Source organism: Berghia stephanieae, chromosome 12, assembly GCF_034508935.2.
Source record: "Berghia stephanieae isolate SIO BIC M18660-M18661 chromosome 12, UCSD_Bste_1.3, whole genome shotgun sequence".
NCBI lineage: Eukaryota > Metazoa > Mollusca > Gastropoda > Nudibranchia > Aeolidiidae > Berghia > Berghia stephanieae.
This window is the reverse complement of record NC_088371.1, coordinates 9,938,972-9,956,749: the sequence shown is the minus strand read 5'-3', so window position 1 is coordinate 9,956,749 and position 17,778 is coordinate 9,938,972. Positions and strand designations below refer to the sequence as shown.

The 17,778-nt window shown below is 36.3% G+C and overlaps 1 protein-coding gene and 1 pseudogene across 2 annotated transcripts in view; one reads left to right on the top strand and one right to left on the bottom strand.

The window, feature by feature from the left end:
* Positions 1-871: 871 nt before the first annotated feature.
* On the bottom strand, positions 872-9,251 carry LOC144957473 (uncharacterized; annotated as a pseudogene). Its single transcript, XR_013642173.1, has 5 exons — positions 9,180-9,251; positions 6,367-6,681; positions 3,590-4,573; positions 1,635-1,904; positions 872-1,197 (listed from the first exon to the last, which is right to left on the bottom strand). The product of XR_013642173.1 is annotated as an uncharacterized LOC144957473 (transcript).
* Positions 9,252-9,392: 141 nt separating this feature from the next.
* The window catches only part of LOC144957801 (V-type proton ATPase subunit F-like), a 13,465-nt gene continuing 5,079 nt past the window's right edge, over positions 9,393-17,778 (top strand). Inside the window, exons 1-3 of the mRNA XM_078889233.1 lie at positions 9,393-9,459; positions 15,421-15,502; positions 17,724-17,778. The exon at positions 17,724-17,778 is cut by the window's right edge and continues 28 nt beyond it. Coding sequence (XP_078745359.1) covers positions 9,412-9,459; positions 15,421-15,502; positions 17,724-17,778 — 185 coding nt within the window. The 5' untranslated portion in view covers positions 9,393-9,411. The remainder of the gene's footprint in view (positions 9,460-15,420; positions 15,503-17,723) is intronic.

Genomic DNA, 17,778 nt, shown 5'->3' with positions numbered 1-17,778 from the left:
AAAAAAGAAAATAAAACATCAATAAATAAACAATTTTGAAAATTCTTTCAGAACTATAAAATCCATGAAGTCAAAGTTTACCCTGACATTAAACGGGTAGTGTGTAAGAAATGTATTCTACCTTTTGGATAGGACACTAATCAAGTGCAAAGTATCTAGTACTTTCTGCCAGACCCAGAAAACCTAATCACTACTAAGAAAAAAAAAAAGGGGGGGTTACAAAGAAAAATAAATTACAAAATTCAAATTAATAAAAGTTCTAGACAACCTGAAATCAAAACGGTTCCCTTTGCTTGTGACTCTGCATACTCCGCCACAGAGGTCAACTCAATAGTAGATGAAATGTAAAAATAAATGATTATTCGTGACTTTCTTTTACTTATTTATTTTTTCTACCTGTACATTGACATGACACTGCTTTCACTCTCTCCTTACCGATCATTTTCAGTATTTTCCCAAAATGACAGGCTTGCCCAGCAGAAAAGGATTTTAAAGCATTAATTTAATGTATATAAACACAAATTGTTAATATTTAAAAGTAGTTATGATGATAACTACGTTTTTACCCCTAAAAACTACGAATTTTTCGACTAAATGAAAAATGACCCCATAAAACATCTTAAAAGACGAGATCACAAGTTGCCATTTTCAAACTTCACTGCTGACATGACCATCTCCGACACCGAATGTTCAAAGCATTTAAGATTCGAGAAACAGACATTTGTGAATGTGGAGAGGGAAAGTAGGATGCCACACATGTTTTGCAGGACTGTACAAAGTACAATGAACAAAGAGTGACCATTTGGCCTGAGAAGACTACAATAAAGTCGAAGCTCTATGGGTCTCGGCACGAGCTCGGGAAGACCACAGAATCCTGCATCTTGTTGGCTTTCAGCTACAAAAATGTTATGAGGGGAAAGAGAAAAAAGGAAGAAGAACAATTTTTTTCCAATTCCAAATAGGCAGGTTTTCCAGACTAGGAGATTGGTTGTTATTATCCTTGGGCGAGTCCATCAATCCGAGTGAGGGTGGTTTGTCCCAACGGCTGCAGCTTGTGGCTGCTGCTGCTGCTGTGTGTGTTGTTGCTGACCATTGGTTGGAGCATCGGTGACATTTCTGAGGGACGAGACGTAGCTGAGACCCAAAAGGAAACTGATCCCGATCAGAACCACTGTACTCATGGCGCTGAAATATTGGCTGTGAAACAAATAAACAAGATGGATATACTTATTTAATCGGATTTGGAACAACAGTGTACCGGTTATAAATTAGTTTATAACATCATTAAACACAGGTGTTTTTTATTGTAATTTCAATCTGTTTTGTTTTGTTCGTTTTTAGGTGTTTAACAGTGCTTTCAACACTACATAGGTCATTTAAGCGCCCAATTTCAATCTGTGAAATATTACTTCATTTGCAATATAGAAACCATACTGAGATGGAGACGCGAAGGGAGCAGGAGGAGGAAAAGGATGATGATGATGATGATTATGAAAATGATGATGATGATGATGATGATGATTATGATGACAATCACAATGATGATGATGATGAATAGGAGGAGGATACCAAAAAAAAAGAAGATAAGAAAAATAATACAAAGCTACAGAAATAAATCTTTGATCCAAACTCACCGATAAAAGATTCGGAAATACCAGACGATCAAAAGCATAAATGTGAACAGTGGGTACATCATGGCTCCAATCATCGACTCCTCATCATCTTCAACCATCACTTCTCCCGGTCTCTCCCCAGGCAGCTGACGTGTTGTCACCAAGCAGTGCATGGTACAGTTGTTTTCAATGTTACACGCTTGTAGGGTACGTGCGTCATCGCGGAGGTCTTGTCCGTTAAAGATGAATCTCACCCATTTGTTGTCTTGCAACTCGGACTGGAAATGGGTTCTAAGGATTAAATAATAAAAGTAAAGATGTATAAATGAATAGAGGGTAGTAGTATGTTTTGTTTTTCTGGGGTATTGTGCTTTTACAGACCTGCCAACCCGTCATGTTTCAAAAGTGGAATCAGAAGGTCAGAAAATAGGAATTTGAGACAAAAAATAGGAATTTCTTAACAATGGATAATTCTGTATCGAAATGACCACAGACTTTGCCACCAAACATATAAAGACAGTATTCCGCATATGTATTAGGTAATGGAATGGGGAAGGGGGAAAGGAGTGCCCTTTTGGCAATCATTTCTTTAAAACTCATCTTTTTTACATCCCTCCCCTTAGGTTGTTTCAGGACCTGTAAAAATTAATAGATTATAGATCTGAAAACTAATTATTGGAAAAAAAAAAGGCTGACAAACAGAGAACACAAGAGGAGTTAATCTACGTGTCTAACTTGAGAAAATCTAAAAAGACACTGGCACGGAATCCAAGAAAGAGGTATTGCTTGAACAAAAATATAATAATATGCAAGAAATAATATGATATAAAGAGATGATTTATAAGGAAAACATATCTCTCACTGACAAAGTTAAATCCCTGTCTCTCCCTGCAAGAAAAAAAAAAAAATAAGGCTAAGCCAAATGATCCCATTCCAGAACAAGGTCACAAGGCCACAAGGAAAGGAAAATGATACAGGGGTATAGGACGGCAAGGTTGTAGACTATAATAAAACCAACTAGCCAAGACAGCCAACATTCCCCTCCCTGGCCAAAGCAAAATTCCATCCATGAAAGAAACTTTTCAGTCAGATAATCAATAAAAAATTATACAATTAAGGGTGTTCAGATCACACTCAAATGGTAAAGCATTCGCCCAATAAGCAAAACAAAACAACTTGGTTTCAGCATTTTTTTTTTAATTCTTACCCCTCTAAAGCCAAAATAGCTATTCATTCACACTTCAGTCGAATGGGATTATCTGTTTAAAGTGCCTAATCAAGAGAGAGAAGGCTCTAATAAGACTAGGGTTAAAAGCGATCTTTTTTTTGGGTCGTGGATAGCTCGTACGGTAGAGTCACGATCTCCCCGGCCAGGCAGAGTTGTTGTACCAGTATGGTCGCGGGTTTGAGCCCCCATCGCTGTCAAGAAATTTTTATTCTCTATTGTCCTTTGGCACTTTGCTACTCACTTCATTTCTTGTTCTAGTCAATAATACAACACCAGGGCCTGAGTTGCCTGTTTACTGTCACTCATTCAATTACTCATCAATGCTTAACATTGTTTCATGATGAGGCATCATAAAAGTATGACACTATCTATTACCTAAATCATATTTTTGTTATTGTCTCTAATCCAGAGGCCTTTTTAAGCTTGTGCTCTTTGGTCAATTGAAATATATAGAATAGACATAAATTTATCAATATATATATATATATATATATATATATATATATATATATATATAATATATATATATATTATATATAGATAAATTTATGTCTATTCTATATATTTCAATTGACCAAAGATATATATATAGATATATATAGATAAATTTATGTCTATTCTATATATTTCAATTGACCAAAGAGCACAAGCTTAAAAAGGCCTCTGGATTAGAGACAATAACAAAAATATGATATATATATATATATAGATATATATATATATCTCCACTCTTAAACACATAACATACCTTCTGAAATCACCAATGGTATCACCAGGACTAGCGTAAACAAATCTTTGTGTCTCGTTCATGTACTTCAATTTCACACGAATTCTGGAACCTTCCAGAAAATTACTGTCCTCACCAGTATCTTCCTCATCGTCTTCTTCTTCTTCTTCATGTTCTTGCTGCAGATGTTGACTTTGAGGTTGGCTGGCTCCATTATCAGATTGTAAAACCCTTTGACTTGCAGATGTGTGTGAATCATCGGCAAAATCATCATCTGCTCTATTTAAATTTGCCTTTTCTTTTGGCTGTTTATGAAGCCTTCTGTGTTCCGATTGCAAAGGCAAAGACGAATCAGATCCATCTGTGCAGTCTGTTTTATTGCTATGACTTATATAATTATCACAATCACTTGCCCCCAAGGGAATGCTTTGTCTTAAACTGTCTACATTATCAGTATCATTATTACTTGTAGAATAAGTGTTGTCCAATCTTTCCCCATGTGAATTACTAATACCACTATTTACACCATTAATGCCACCCGTTTCAAAATATTGTACCCGTCGCCTTCGTAGAGTTTCTCCATCTGTTTCTCTAGATGAATATAAAGGCGATGACTGAGAAGGGATGACAGTGTCTGATTTTACTGCTGCTGGGGGAGTTAAAAATGTTGAAGAAGGAGGAGAAGAATTGGTGACAACATTATAACTATCGCCTCCACTTATATCATTGTTCCCAGTATTTGAAACACTGCTTTCTCTCCTCTCCCTTTCTTCTTCCTCTTTTTGCTGCTCTTGTTGTTGTTGTTGTTGTTGTTGTTGTTGTTGTGGTGTAGTGGTGGTTGTTGTTGATGCTGATCTTGTTGATGTTGTTGTTGTTGCTGTTGTGGAGTGAGAGGAGAATACGGGAAAAAGGGTTCATTTGACGTTGACGAAAATGATGACGAAGAGTCTGATTCTACAGAGGATGATTCGAATGTGCCTTGTCTCCGGTCAGGATCTGTCACACCTAAAGTAAAATAATAAATGAAGAAATAAGTAACAAAAACAAACAAAAATTTTAAAAAGTATTGTTTATGCCTATTTAGTTCACTGGGCGCTTAGAAACATAAGTCAAATATATGCGCTTATTTATTACAGACACAAAGAAAAAAATATGAACCATGAACTTACTTATCCGAACCAGCGACCACCGGTCTAGCCCTTCGGTCTTGTGCCATGACATAGAAGTTAGACGTCTTTTGTAGCTGTTCCAGGTGACTAAAAGTATGTTACTGATACTTGGATTTGGTGGGAGGAATGTGCATCTCAGGTCTTCAAGAGGTTGACATTCAAGCAAGTGGTGTGTTACTGTTTCATTGGGGTGTTGACATAGGGGGCAGGAACCATGAACTAAAACTAGCCTGTGACCTTGACCTTATCACCAACCCTCATCATAAGTTGAATAAGGTAGTTACCAGCATGGGATCAAAATAACATTTAAAAAAAAAAAAAGTTTGTGTCAAGTCTTACTTATTGTCAATGCATAAACGATTGCATGGGTTGTCAACATTTCAATAGATAGTATGCGCTTGGCTAAGAAGCTCACAACATTGCCATCTGGAAGTATAACGGACCAACACACAAAACTTGTGTAACTATGAACTTTTATAGTCTGGTTAATACAGGCCAGTAAGAATTACTCATAAACATGGATGGCAAAAAACAATAACAAAGACCTGAGTGACGTCAACTTCGTTCTATCTATAGAATCAACCTAATTATCATGATGCCATTTATACTGGGGTCAAAATGCCATAAAAAGCTGTTACGATGTAAATATGTATCCTAAACAATCCCTGGTTAAACTTTGTTTGTGCAATGCCAAGTGACAATAAATAGCAATGAGTTGAGGGATGGGGGGGGGGGGGGGGGGGGGGGAAGAGGGGAGTAGCCTGACACGAGGACATATAGTAGATATGCCATTTTAAGGTTAGTGCATAGTGAGTTGTCGTTAGAAGTGCTCAAAGATCCCATTGGTTGGAGTGTTGAATACAACTAACGATTTTGCTTTCTTTTGGTGGTTGTCGCCTCACCTCGTATTTTGAGGTAAATTTTAGGTCATTGACAGGCGATAAGCTTATGAAGGCTATGAGGAAGGGGTGCTTAATGGGGATGGTAGATTACTTACCTTGTATATAAAAAAATAAACGTGAACATCACCATGGCCTCACCATATTCAAATGGGCTTAAAACGTATGCATACAGCAGGCCATATGGAAACACATTTTCATTTCATATAGTATAAGAAGTTGCTTGCTAGACATCCTTTTGGTATTTGCACTCTAACATGCAACACTGCCTACAGCCAGGTATTTATTAATACTAATTCCTGAGTGAATTGGAGTAATGTTTACTATGTGTTGTACCTAGGGACCAAATACTGGGGTCAGAGTTTTGTAATCAATTTGACCTATGTGGTCACTGACTATGCTCAATATTAATAAAAATCTATTTTACAAAATGAGACATTGTATCACTGAGCCACTAATGTTTAATAATCCATAAAATTTATCCAGATTCTCAGTCTTTTTTTGTTTTTATCTTTCTATCACTGACATAAAACTATACTAAAATTGTCTATAACGTTGTCACATTAATACAACATCTGAGAGCCAAAAGTAAATTAAAAGCATACCGGTAAATGCTTAGTGAGCCAGGGTTTCTTGAGTTTTTGCTTGTGGATATAAAATTTGATTGATCCATAAGAAATATATTAGACCTCTGATGCAATGTAAACACAATCTAAATGATTCAACTAACCTTCTCTACTACTTTGAGAAATTTCAACTTCCTGTGGTGCTTGATGATCTGTCCTTATATTATGATGACGATTTCTGTGTCGTTGACGCAGTTCGACAACTATCACGCCCATTTCTCGAATGAGAGGAATGTCCTCTGTGTGCGTTGACAGCCATGCTAGAAGAAGAATGACAATAAGAAGAAAAGATCCCAGGACTAGTGTCACCTCATCTCCGAGACCTTCAATCAAAGCCATCTTCCTGAGCCTTTTCCCCCAATAAGTCTCTTCTATGACAAACCTTCAGAACTCATGAAGCCATGATCTTTGGAACCGATCTGGTTAAAATAAAAAAGAGGGAAATTAAACAAAAACGATGGTCACTAGAGGCTATTCATAGTGAGGTTTAAATACAAGACCACGCCATGCTTTTTGACGAGGTCAAAAATGTCATAGCCTTATTAATGTCTTTGCATTTTCATTTTATAAAAAACCTTACCATCAGGGTTGGATAATTCCATGTCAGAATAGAGGCGTAGTTATAGTATAAGTAGCGATCACAATTTCATTTGGTTTTCATAACACACATTGTTGCCTATATTCAGGCTGTTCCAAATTTGAGGCCCTGCAAATTTAAAAGATCTTTCACAATATGTTTTTAGCCTCACTTTGGGTTTTTAAAAAGACACTGACTAAGATGATCTTTAAGGTAGGATGGCGCTTCGTTATTTTCTTTAGTGATAATTTGGTGACAAATGCATACTATTTTATTATTTTTAATACGTGCCTCAACAGGCAACCACTGAAAATTCATGAGTGATTGTCTGGTTTGTAAAGTAGATCTAGTGACAATACGGGCTGCAATGATTTCAATGAGCTGTAATTTAGAAATTTGTTTCGCTAGAAGGCCTACCAAATGAGAATTACAATAATCTAGACGAGAAAGTATAAATGCAGAAGTGATTTCCTTTGCTTACAACTTGGATAGTGGTTTTAGTCTTTATGAATGTTTTAGTTTTGTTATTATCGACAGGAATACTCAAAGCCCATCGATGAATTGGAAGAAGAAAATGTACAGTCAATGTTTTTCCAACTCTCTTGTCCTGTCCATGCAGCAACGATTGGGTAGCAGGTCCGTTAGACCTCACAAAAAGTGTTAAAAGCTATAGACTAACAATATAACAATAGCAAGCAATGGCTACAGAAAATGGGATAAACTGCTGACTCTTTGTTTTTTAATGAACTACTTTTTGACGTAATAATACATTATTTGGATATAAATGCCCATTATAGGAATGGAAAGATACAACTTATATTGTATTAAACGGTAGGGGCTGCCTGAAGCCTGTGACCATGAAATACTAACAAAAGAGTGAAAATGGAGAGGCTTCGTATGGGAACAAAACAAACAATGGATGTTTTAGGTACAAACCCTTCATCAGCACATCAATACACAAATTAATGTGGAAAACAAACGTCTGTACTCAATGGTGGTTGGAGTATGAAATTGTATTGTCACAATCTTTGCACAATAAATGTGACCTATCATCTCAAAATGACATCATGTCAGGGTGAATCAGGAACCAAGAAGTTAATTTTAAGAGGAAAAGTTACCTGAAAAGTAAGATTTTAGTTTTTTAATTCAAGAAACTTTCTTCAATATGACTATGACATAAAATAATTTGTTTCACTAAAAATTCAGTTTTTATCATTGAAACACCCCAACATTATTGTGATTTGAGACTGTGGGTAACATATAATTGTCATAGAGAGAATTGTGCACTCAAAAAGAAATTTGTTGAAAATCCCCTTGTAATAAATATAAATCTACGTCCAAAAAATTTCATTCACTTTTTTAAAACAGATATATCTATACACATATTCATTCATAGTTGAGGTGGAAATATAAAATTCATAAATGTAGCGTCACAACTTTGCAAAAAGGACAAACTTTAATGGCCGTAAACTGAAAGAGATACAGATAGATCAATACTGAATGAAGTCAAGCAAATAAACTAGGCTGTTGAGGCTGTTGAGATGGAAAAGTGGTCCTTAGAGCAACCTGGTCAATAGAGATAGTTGGAGTTTATCCTGGTTTCTTAAGTGTTGATAGGACATAAATATCTTGTTGGAAGCAGATAAAACAATTGCTATCTTCTCATTTGGATAGGGCAATAGTTTTTCAATAGTTACAGTAAGATCTAGCAACCTCACTGCTGAGTCAGTGAGTGGAGTAAGAAAACAAAAATTTGATTCCACTCAATAAGTTTCATTGCTTGCGAAGCAACAGCTCTATGAAATTAGTTATAGGGATCCCAGATGACTTCAGAGTACAGGTGTGGCGAAAGGGGAAAAAGTCATGCAATTTTTCTTTGTTTTAAACTTTTCTTTCTCTCTGTCATGCTCAGACTCACATACTCATACACATATTCATATCATAAACCATTTTCACAGTGACATTTGAAAGAAGAACCATCGTCTTTTAAAATGTCATAGTTATAATAATTTGAGTTAACTGGGATGTCATTCTAGATAGATAAATTAATTGAATACATGACTGACACTGACAGACAGTGATGATGATGTAGGCAGAGTAAGTTCTCTCCACGTTTGGCCAAATCAAAATAAAATATTTTAAGAACAGTTATGATTATATCCTTATTTGTCTATGTACATAATGCGATATACATTTGCTGGCCTTAAATTATTTGATATTTACACTCTAAGACTATGCCCAGCAAACAGTCTGTTGATGTTTCAAGTTCAGCTGGACGAAGAAAAAAAAGACTCTTCTCAAAAATATTTTCGGATTACCTCTTATAACATCATAGCTTACCCAATCAAAGCCAAGAAATATGAAACTGGAGGCAGTTTTTGAATATTATTTTCTTGAGAACGAAGGTACAATAAAAGAAAGAAAAAAAAGGAAGGTCATGAAATAAAAGGACATGAGAAAATATTGAACGGTTCCCCTAAGGTCTTGTTGGCAGCAGAAAAATAATAACAGGAATTGTTGGTTAGAGTGGTTTCCCCTGCCAAAAACAAAATCATATGATTAGAGTGTAAACATGGCGTCCGCAGCCAGAGGAAAGCTTATAGCTGTTATTGGAGATGAGGTAATTACTTATACCGTTGATTACTTTTTTTTATTATTTGTGTATAAAGGTATTCTAGAATACCGACCTTGTACCTAACGTATACATTTCCGATTTAGTTGTTGTCTAACATTAATTTTCATGGGCCAATTCACTTTTCATGGTTGGTGACGTCCGAATTAAAATTTAATTTTGAAGTATTTTTCTCAAAAAAAAAATAATTAATATAGACGTCTATTTTTTTACGTGGATCCAGACAGATATGCCTTTAAAAACCATTTAATTTGCCACCTATTATTAGATCTAGGACTAGGATAAACGGCTCCAACGTTATGACTATGATCTTTCTATCTTACTCTACTCTAGTCTACTCACTTGGGAGTTTGCTTCCGAAAGCTCCTCGCGTGCTTAGCATTCTTTCAATTTGTATTTTCACCGTGGATCTTTTGTCATGCGTTTATTTATTCAATTTGTCAATACCGTAGCATTTTAAAAACTCTAGAACAAACCTTGATAGATTGGTGAAAGTTTTTAAACTTTCCTAATACAACCATTGTTCGACAAATGGATGATGCCAAGTCTGCAAAGATAGATCATCATCAAGCCCTACTGCAACCTCCTCGTGGTGTCGAATGGTAACAGGTCAAGCTGGCCAACTGCAGAGGGCGACAAGAATAGGCAATGGCAAACCATTCTTGTAACTTTGCCGAGTTAACTGCATGAATAAGTCCAAAAAGTTAAACGGTGACAGCGTAAAGGGGAGCATGTTTTCACGGAAGACTGCTGCCTCGCTCGGTTGGGAGCGTGATGTTCGTCAGGTCACACCGAACCGTCAGCCAGTTACTAGGCGAAATAAATTTAACAAATGTGACAAAACCAAAATTGGGACATGGAATGTCAGGACCTGTGCCCAAAAAGGAAAACTAAACAACATTCTGAAAGAAATGAAACGGCTCCAAATAAATATTCTTGGCCTGGCAGAGATGAGATGGAAAGAGCAGGGAACCATGTCAAAACAAGAAAACAACATGACATATAAGATCATATGGAGTGGTGGAACCTCTTTCCAAAAAGGAGTAGGGATGATCTTAGACCAAAAATCAACCAAATTTTACAAAGGGCACGTAGCAATCTCAGACAGAGTTTTGCTGGTTAAGCTAAGAGGACCTGTAGTTGACACCAATATTATTCAAGTTTATGCACCAACAGAAGAGGCGACAGATGCAGATATGACAGAGTTTTACCATTCACTAGACAAAGCAAAACGAATGTGTAAATCACAAGAAGTCCTTATGGTAATGGGGGACCTAAATGCTAAGATTGGCAGAGGCAGAGATGGTGACATAATCGGACCACATGGACTCGGAGACAGAAATGAACGAGGAAACATCTGGGCAGATTGGTGTAGAACAAATAAATTAATGATTTCAAACACCTGGTTTCAACAACACCCAAGAAGAACCTGGACATGGCAATCACCAGGGGACAGAGCAAGGAACCAGATAGACTTTATAGCAGTATCATCAAGATTCAGAAATGGCATATTAAATTGCAAAACCTACCCAGGCGCCGATGTAGACAGTGACCATGTCCCAGTTGTTTGTACAATAAGGATAAAGTTTAAAGCTATTCAGAGAACAGCTGGTAGAATAAAGAGGGATTACAGGTTATGCAAAGACAATGGCATACAAACAAAAATGAGAGAAGAATTTGAAAATGCACTCATGATACAAAGCCAAAGTGAACCTGATAATGAAAAATGTGAAAAACAATTTGATATATTCCAAAAGTGTGTCAAAGCAACTGCAGAAAAGCATTTACCAATAGCTCAAATAAACAGCAAAAAGGAATGGATGACAAATGAAATTCTAAACCTATTTGAAGAAAGACGAAAATGCAACAGAGGGTCTGCAGAATACCAAACATTGAACAACCACATTAAATCCAAATGCATCGAGGCACACGAGAACTATCTAGACTGGAAATGCTGCGAAATCGAAAGAGAATACAAACCCAACCCCCAACAAGCTCACCAAAGAATAAAAGAACTATCAGGGAAAAGGAAAAGCAAAGCAGCAGGAAGTTGTATCCAAAACAAACAAGGGGAACTGCTATTTGAAGAACAACATATAGAAAGCCGATGGGTAGAATACATAGGCGAACTGTACAATGATCCAAATAGAAATGAACCACCACTGAAATTCAAAGAACCATTAAGCGGACCAAACATCACCAAAAGTGAAATTGAACATGCCATGGAACGAATGAGGGATGGTAAAGCAACAGGCCCTGATGAAATATCTGTAGAGGTATTAAAAAGCCTAGGAGATCTAGCAATTGATGAACTTCACATATTATTCAACAATATATACAATACTGGGAAAATTCCAGAAGATCTCTGTAACTCTATTTTCATAGCAATACCAAAGAAAGCAGGTGCAGTCAGATGCGAAAATTTTAGAACTATAAGTTTAATAAGCCACATCAACAAAATACTGTTGCGTATAATTATCAACAGGCTAAGGAATAAGATTAACCCCGAAATCGCAGAAGAACAATATGGATTCCAACCTGACAGAGGGACAAGGAACGCAATATACCTCCTCCGTGTTTTAAGTGAAAGAGCTATACAGGTTCAGACCCCACTATACCTCTGTTTTGTCGACTACAAAAAAGCTTTTGATAGAGTACGCCACGAAGAAATACTAAAACAACTGCACTCCATTGGCGCTGATGAGAAAGACCTCAGACTCATGCAAACATTATACTACACCCAGCAGGCATCTATCAAAATCGGAAACTCTACAGGAAATTCCATTCCTATTAAGAAAGGAGTCCGTCAAGGGTGTGTTGCCTCACCAGATCTGTTTAATCTATACCAAGAAACAATCATGAGGGGCATAAATAATATGGAGGGAATAAAAGTGGGAGGTCACAACATAAATAATATAAGATACGCAGACGATACGGTACTCATTGCAACATCAGAAATCCAACTTCAAAAGATTGTTGACAAAGTGGTAGTAGATAGTGAAGCCAAGGGAATGGAAGTGAATATCACCAAAACGGAATGCATGGTAATACAGAAAAACCCCGAAAACAACAACACCTGCAATATAACGATTCACGGCGAGCAACTTACCAACGTAGAAAGTTTTAAATACCTAGGTTCAATAGTGACAACAGATGGAAGATGTAACCGAGACATACGAGCAAGAATAACTCAAGCCAAAAGGCCTTCATGGACCTGGGAAACATTTTGAAAAACAAACAGATGTCGTTCGGGATTAGATTCCGAGTCTTGAAGTGCTACGTGTGGCCAATCTTGTTATACGGATGCGAAAGCTGGACTACAAATGCAGAAACACAAAAGAACATTGAAGCTTTTGAAATGTGGTGCTTGAGAAGGATGCAGAGAATATCGTATACTGCACACAAAACGAACGAAGAAGTGCTAAAACAAACATACCAACAAAGGAAACTAATGCCCTTAATAGTGGATCGACAACTATCCTTTTTCGGACACATAGTAAGGAAAGATAAGAATGAATACCTGGCAAGTTGTGGAAAAATACCTGGTAAACGCGCCCGGGGGAGACAAAGAAAAACACTCATAGACCAACTGAAGGGCTTCACCAGCCTAACAATCCAAGAGCTGTTTGAAAAGGCAAGAGACAGGGAGGAATGGAGAGAGATAATTCATGCAGTATCCGAAGCCTGGACCAGGCATGGAACCTAGAAGAAGAAGAAGAATACAACCATTGTTTTGGTTTGTCGCCATTTTGTTTTGTGAAGTATTGAAAAGCAGTCCTAGGTTTGTATTATTTTTTTTTTCTATTAGGGTTAGCTCGAGGTCGGAGGATATTTTTTTAATATTAGGGTTAGTTATAAAAAGTCTTAGTAAAGGTGCTAGGTTTTTCCTATTAGGGTTAGTTAAAGGCACTAGGTTTTATTTTGCGGCTATTCGGACTCGAGTCTTAATAGTCTCCCGTGGCTATTCAGACTCCAATTCCAATGCGCATGTGCAATCAACAGGTTTTTTTATTTTTTTTCAGTATGAATGGTCTTCCATTGCAGTTTTTTTTTTTTCATTTTATATCTTTTAATTATTGATAATTATAAATAGAATTGATGCAAATCAAAATAACAATTATAGGAACTTTATTTGATAAGAAAGACAAAATCATTGATCAAAAGTAACAAAAGTCAGTTAAAAGAAACTGCGGTCTAAAGGAAAAGCTTTGTTAACAACACAAAGCGATGTCCAAACAAAATCAGGACAATTTTTTTAAAAAATTAACATATATTATAATAGTGTTGGCCAGGCAACAATCCTTCTACAGTCTGAAGTAGGGGTCACGAGAGTCATGAGCCATTTTGACATGAGTAAAACAGAATTTCTTCTCAACTCTTATATTTCTTATCATTTATGCCCACTGATGCCCACTGCCGCAATGTGTTTCATTGCGCACAAACATTGGACATTGAGTCCGAATAGCCATGGGAGACTATTCAGACTATTCAGACTCGAGTCCGAATTGCCACTTCGTTTTATTTTTCCTTAGTTGAGGGAATATTTGAGTTGTTTCCCTTAGCATAGGCATGAGGAGCTTTCGGAAGGCCTCCCGATAAATGAATTATCTAGATGCCTTTTATTTTATTTTTTGCAATCTAAATTTTGATAAAAAATTACAAAGTTTTAAAATGACTTAATTTTTATCTAATTATAATTTTTGACGTAATCTGCCTACATTACATTGATTTCAATGACATTAATAGAAAGCTTAATCTCTGCTCTTTAAAATGATACCAGAATCGTTCAGATGCTGTGAAAAATAATGCAACAATGTAAAGTTGTGTTTGTGTTATTCAAATTTTAGCCCAAACTAGCGCTTCACTTTTCCAATGGCTAATCAGCACCTCTCTTCGTCTTGGCTTGAAACATTTCAATCTTGTAAACCCAGTGTCAGTGTTTGAATATTATAGACCCGGTGTTTGTTGTCAATCCATATAAAATTAATATAAAATTAATAGACATTTAGTTGAAAAATTATTCAGTCTTCTACAAGAAAATAGATATAGAAATAGAAATAGTTCTTTTATTCTTATTTTTTTTTAAATGTTGACGAATACCAGGTAGCAGAGTGTTTGATATAAAGTATTTGGCCCAGGTTATCAACACCTGAAAGTTTACGAGTATTTGAAGCTCGAAGGATTGTTTGAATCCAGCTGTTTTCATATGCAGCTTTGTGTTCTTGTGGTATAGTAATAAACCAAAATGAATATAACAGCTTCAAAAAGAACAAAATACCAAACACAGAACGTTTCAGGCTCAAAACCCTTCTTTAGCTAACAACAATAAAACAATAGGGACATAAATACATTACTAAATTTCAGATAGACGACAAGAGATTTTTTTTAGGTCCTCTTTTAGGTCATCTATCTGGAATTTAGTAATGCATTTATGTCTTTTATTGTTGTTTTGTTGTTGGTTGAAGAAGGGTTTTGAGCCCAAAACGTTTCATGTTTCGTATCTTGTTCTATTTGAAGCTGTGATATTCATTTTTGTTTATTACTTTTTACAGTCCACAGCTTCTAGCAGCCTAGTATCAGTTTGACTTGTGGTATAGTAATGCCTCTGACTTGTAGGGTCTGAGTTTGAGTCCCACTGTGTCAGTGCAATGTTAAAGGATAATAATAATGAATCATTTACCTAGTGCTTTTTACTCAGCGGTATGGTCTTTTTACTTTGCTTTGTACCCGAAAGGTACAGAGTTCGAATACCTGTTGCACGGTGTGGCCTTGAGCAAGACACCTCACCCTAGCAAAGTTTGCCGCGCTGTACTGCGATTGATATCTAGGTTATTCCAGTCTCCCTTTGGAATAGACCCTAAAGATAAATTTCCCCTGTAGGAAGAATAAAGGGAATTTATTTATTTATTTAGTTATTATTTCGTTTAATTTTTTTAACCTTTTCTTCAGGATACTTGTGTTGGCTTTGTGCTGGGTGGAGTAGGAGAAATCAACAAAAACAGAATTGCTAACTATTCTGTTGTTGACAAAAGTGAGTTCTCTCCAAAGTTTTTTTAATCATGATTTACATATTACATATTTGTCATTCCCTGCCCCCCGCCCCCCCCCCCCTCCTCTCTCTCTCTCTCTCTCTCTCTCTCCCTCTCTCTCTCTCTCTCTCTCCTTTGTGCAGCCTTACATTTGAGAGCAATAGGATTCAATAGTCGTAACGTCACTTCCTTCCTAATGACGCATGTAACTTAGCAACACTGGCTCTAAAATATCGGAACAATGGCGGACGCCCGTATGAAATATTTCTCCGTCGAGCATAAAAGCGTATCCAGAGGGGAAAAAAACCTCATAAATTTGATCATGTTTTGACTTTTACACATTCTGGTCACAAGACATATGAAAAGTTCTAGCCAGCTCGAAGAATAAAAAGTAATGATTTTCTTTGTTTAGAACCAAGATGGCCACCGTTGCCGAGCGGCGTGACATCAGACTACTGAATCCAATTTCTGTCACCCATATTTGTTTCATGTAATGTTCACTCAGTGCTTTATATTAGATAAAAGGCTGTGCTTAAAGTCATCTGATCACCAGGGCAAAATAATCAAAAATTAAATATTTTGCCTCAAAACTCTGGCCCAGGAAAGGGACCAATGGAAATAATTAACAACATGGATTGAGAGAGCATCTATACTCATCGATTATGACTGAATCACACCAATTCTCACTAAGCATCATTCCGACTACTGCTACTTCTTACTGCTACTACTACTACTACTACTACTACTACTACTACTACTACTACTACTACTACTACTACTACTACTACTACTACTACTACTACTAATACTACTGCTACTACTACTATTACTACTATTATTAATACTACTACGACTACTACTACTACTACTACTACTACTACTACTACTACTGCTACTACTACTACTATTATTATACTACTACTACTACTACTACTACTACTACTACTACTACTACTACTACTGCTACTACTACTACTGCTACTACTACTATTACTACTATTATTACTACTTCTACTACTACTACTACTACTACTACTACTACTACTGCTACTACTACTACTATTATTACTACTACTATTATTACTACTACTACTACTACTACTACTACTACTACTACTACTACTACTACTACTACTACTACTACTACTACTACTACTGCTACTACTACTATTACAACTATTATTACTACTACTACTACTACTACTACTACTGCTACTACTATTATTACTACTACTACTACTACTACTACTACTACTACTACTACTACTACTACTACTACTACTACCACTACTACACAAGTGCGAGAACCAGTCCTAGAGAGGAGGACTACTGAAAGTTTACCTTTCTTCAGTTCCCCGGTTATTTGCCTTGTTCACCTCTCTCACATATTCCTACTCATCGCCTCCTCTCTCCCCCCACCCCACTACCACCATTTAATATATAAGAAAGTTTATTACAAAACCCCTTTAATATAGTTTCTAATAGGAAAAAAGTCGAGCTAAAAATGCATTTAAAACTGCTTATGATGCAATTGTATTAGTGGCTTCGTCAATTCTTATCGAAGGTCAAGGTAAGCAGACATTTGTCGAAAAATTAATGATTGCTGATCTTCACCTATTGAAACTAATTTTCCATAATCTTCACCAAACAGACCTGAATTGAATTGGGTTGCTGTAACTTGTTGCATCATTTAATGATTCAAACCGACATGCACTTATTTGCAGGTCTGATAACCCAAATGGTTATGGGCTCACTGTTATAATGGAAATACTCTCAAACCAACGTAAAAATATTCTCCATTACAACAATGTTAAATCAGGCCCATTATTGCGCTTGGTGATCAGACATGCATATATAGGCACCTAGATACAAGCAACGGAATAATGGGCAACAATTTGATTTTTTTGTGGGCTCTTTTGAGTTAAACTAAAGTTTACTACTAATCTAAAACTCTTTACTTTTTATATATTGACTTCAACAATTATTTTTGTGGGAAACTGTACAGTATTTTAATACAGTTTTGGACAAATTATATTGTATACTTCGTGACCTCAAAGAGGGGCCCTCCCAAAGTTGAGCTTCCTCTCAGTCTAAAAATCCGATAAAGGTCAAAGACTGTATAATGTCCAGATGAAATTCATGAAGTAAACATTTTTCTTTTTTTCGGTGGGGAGGAGGGTAATTTTTATTGTTTTTTTTAATGTTTTAAAATATTTTTTGCAGACACAAGCATTGCTGAAATTGAAGAGGCTTTCAGAGGTTTCTTGAGGCGAGAGGA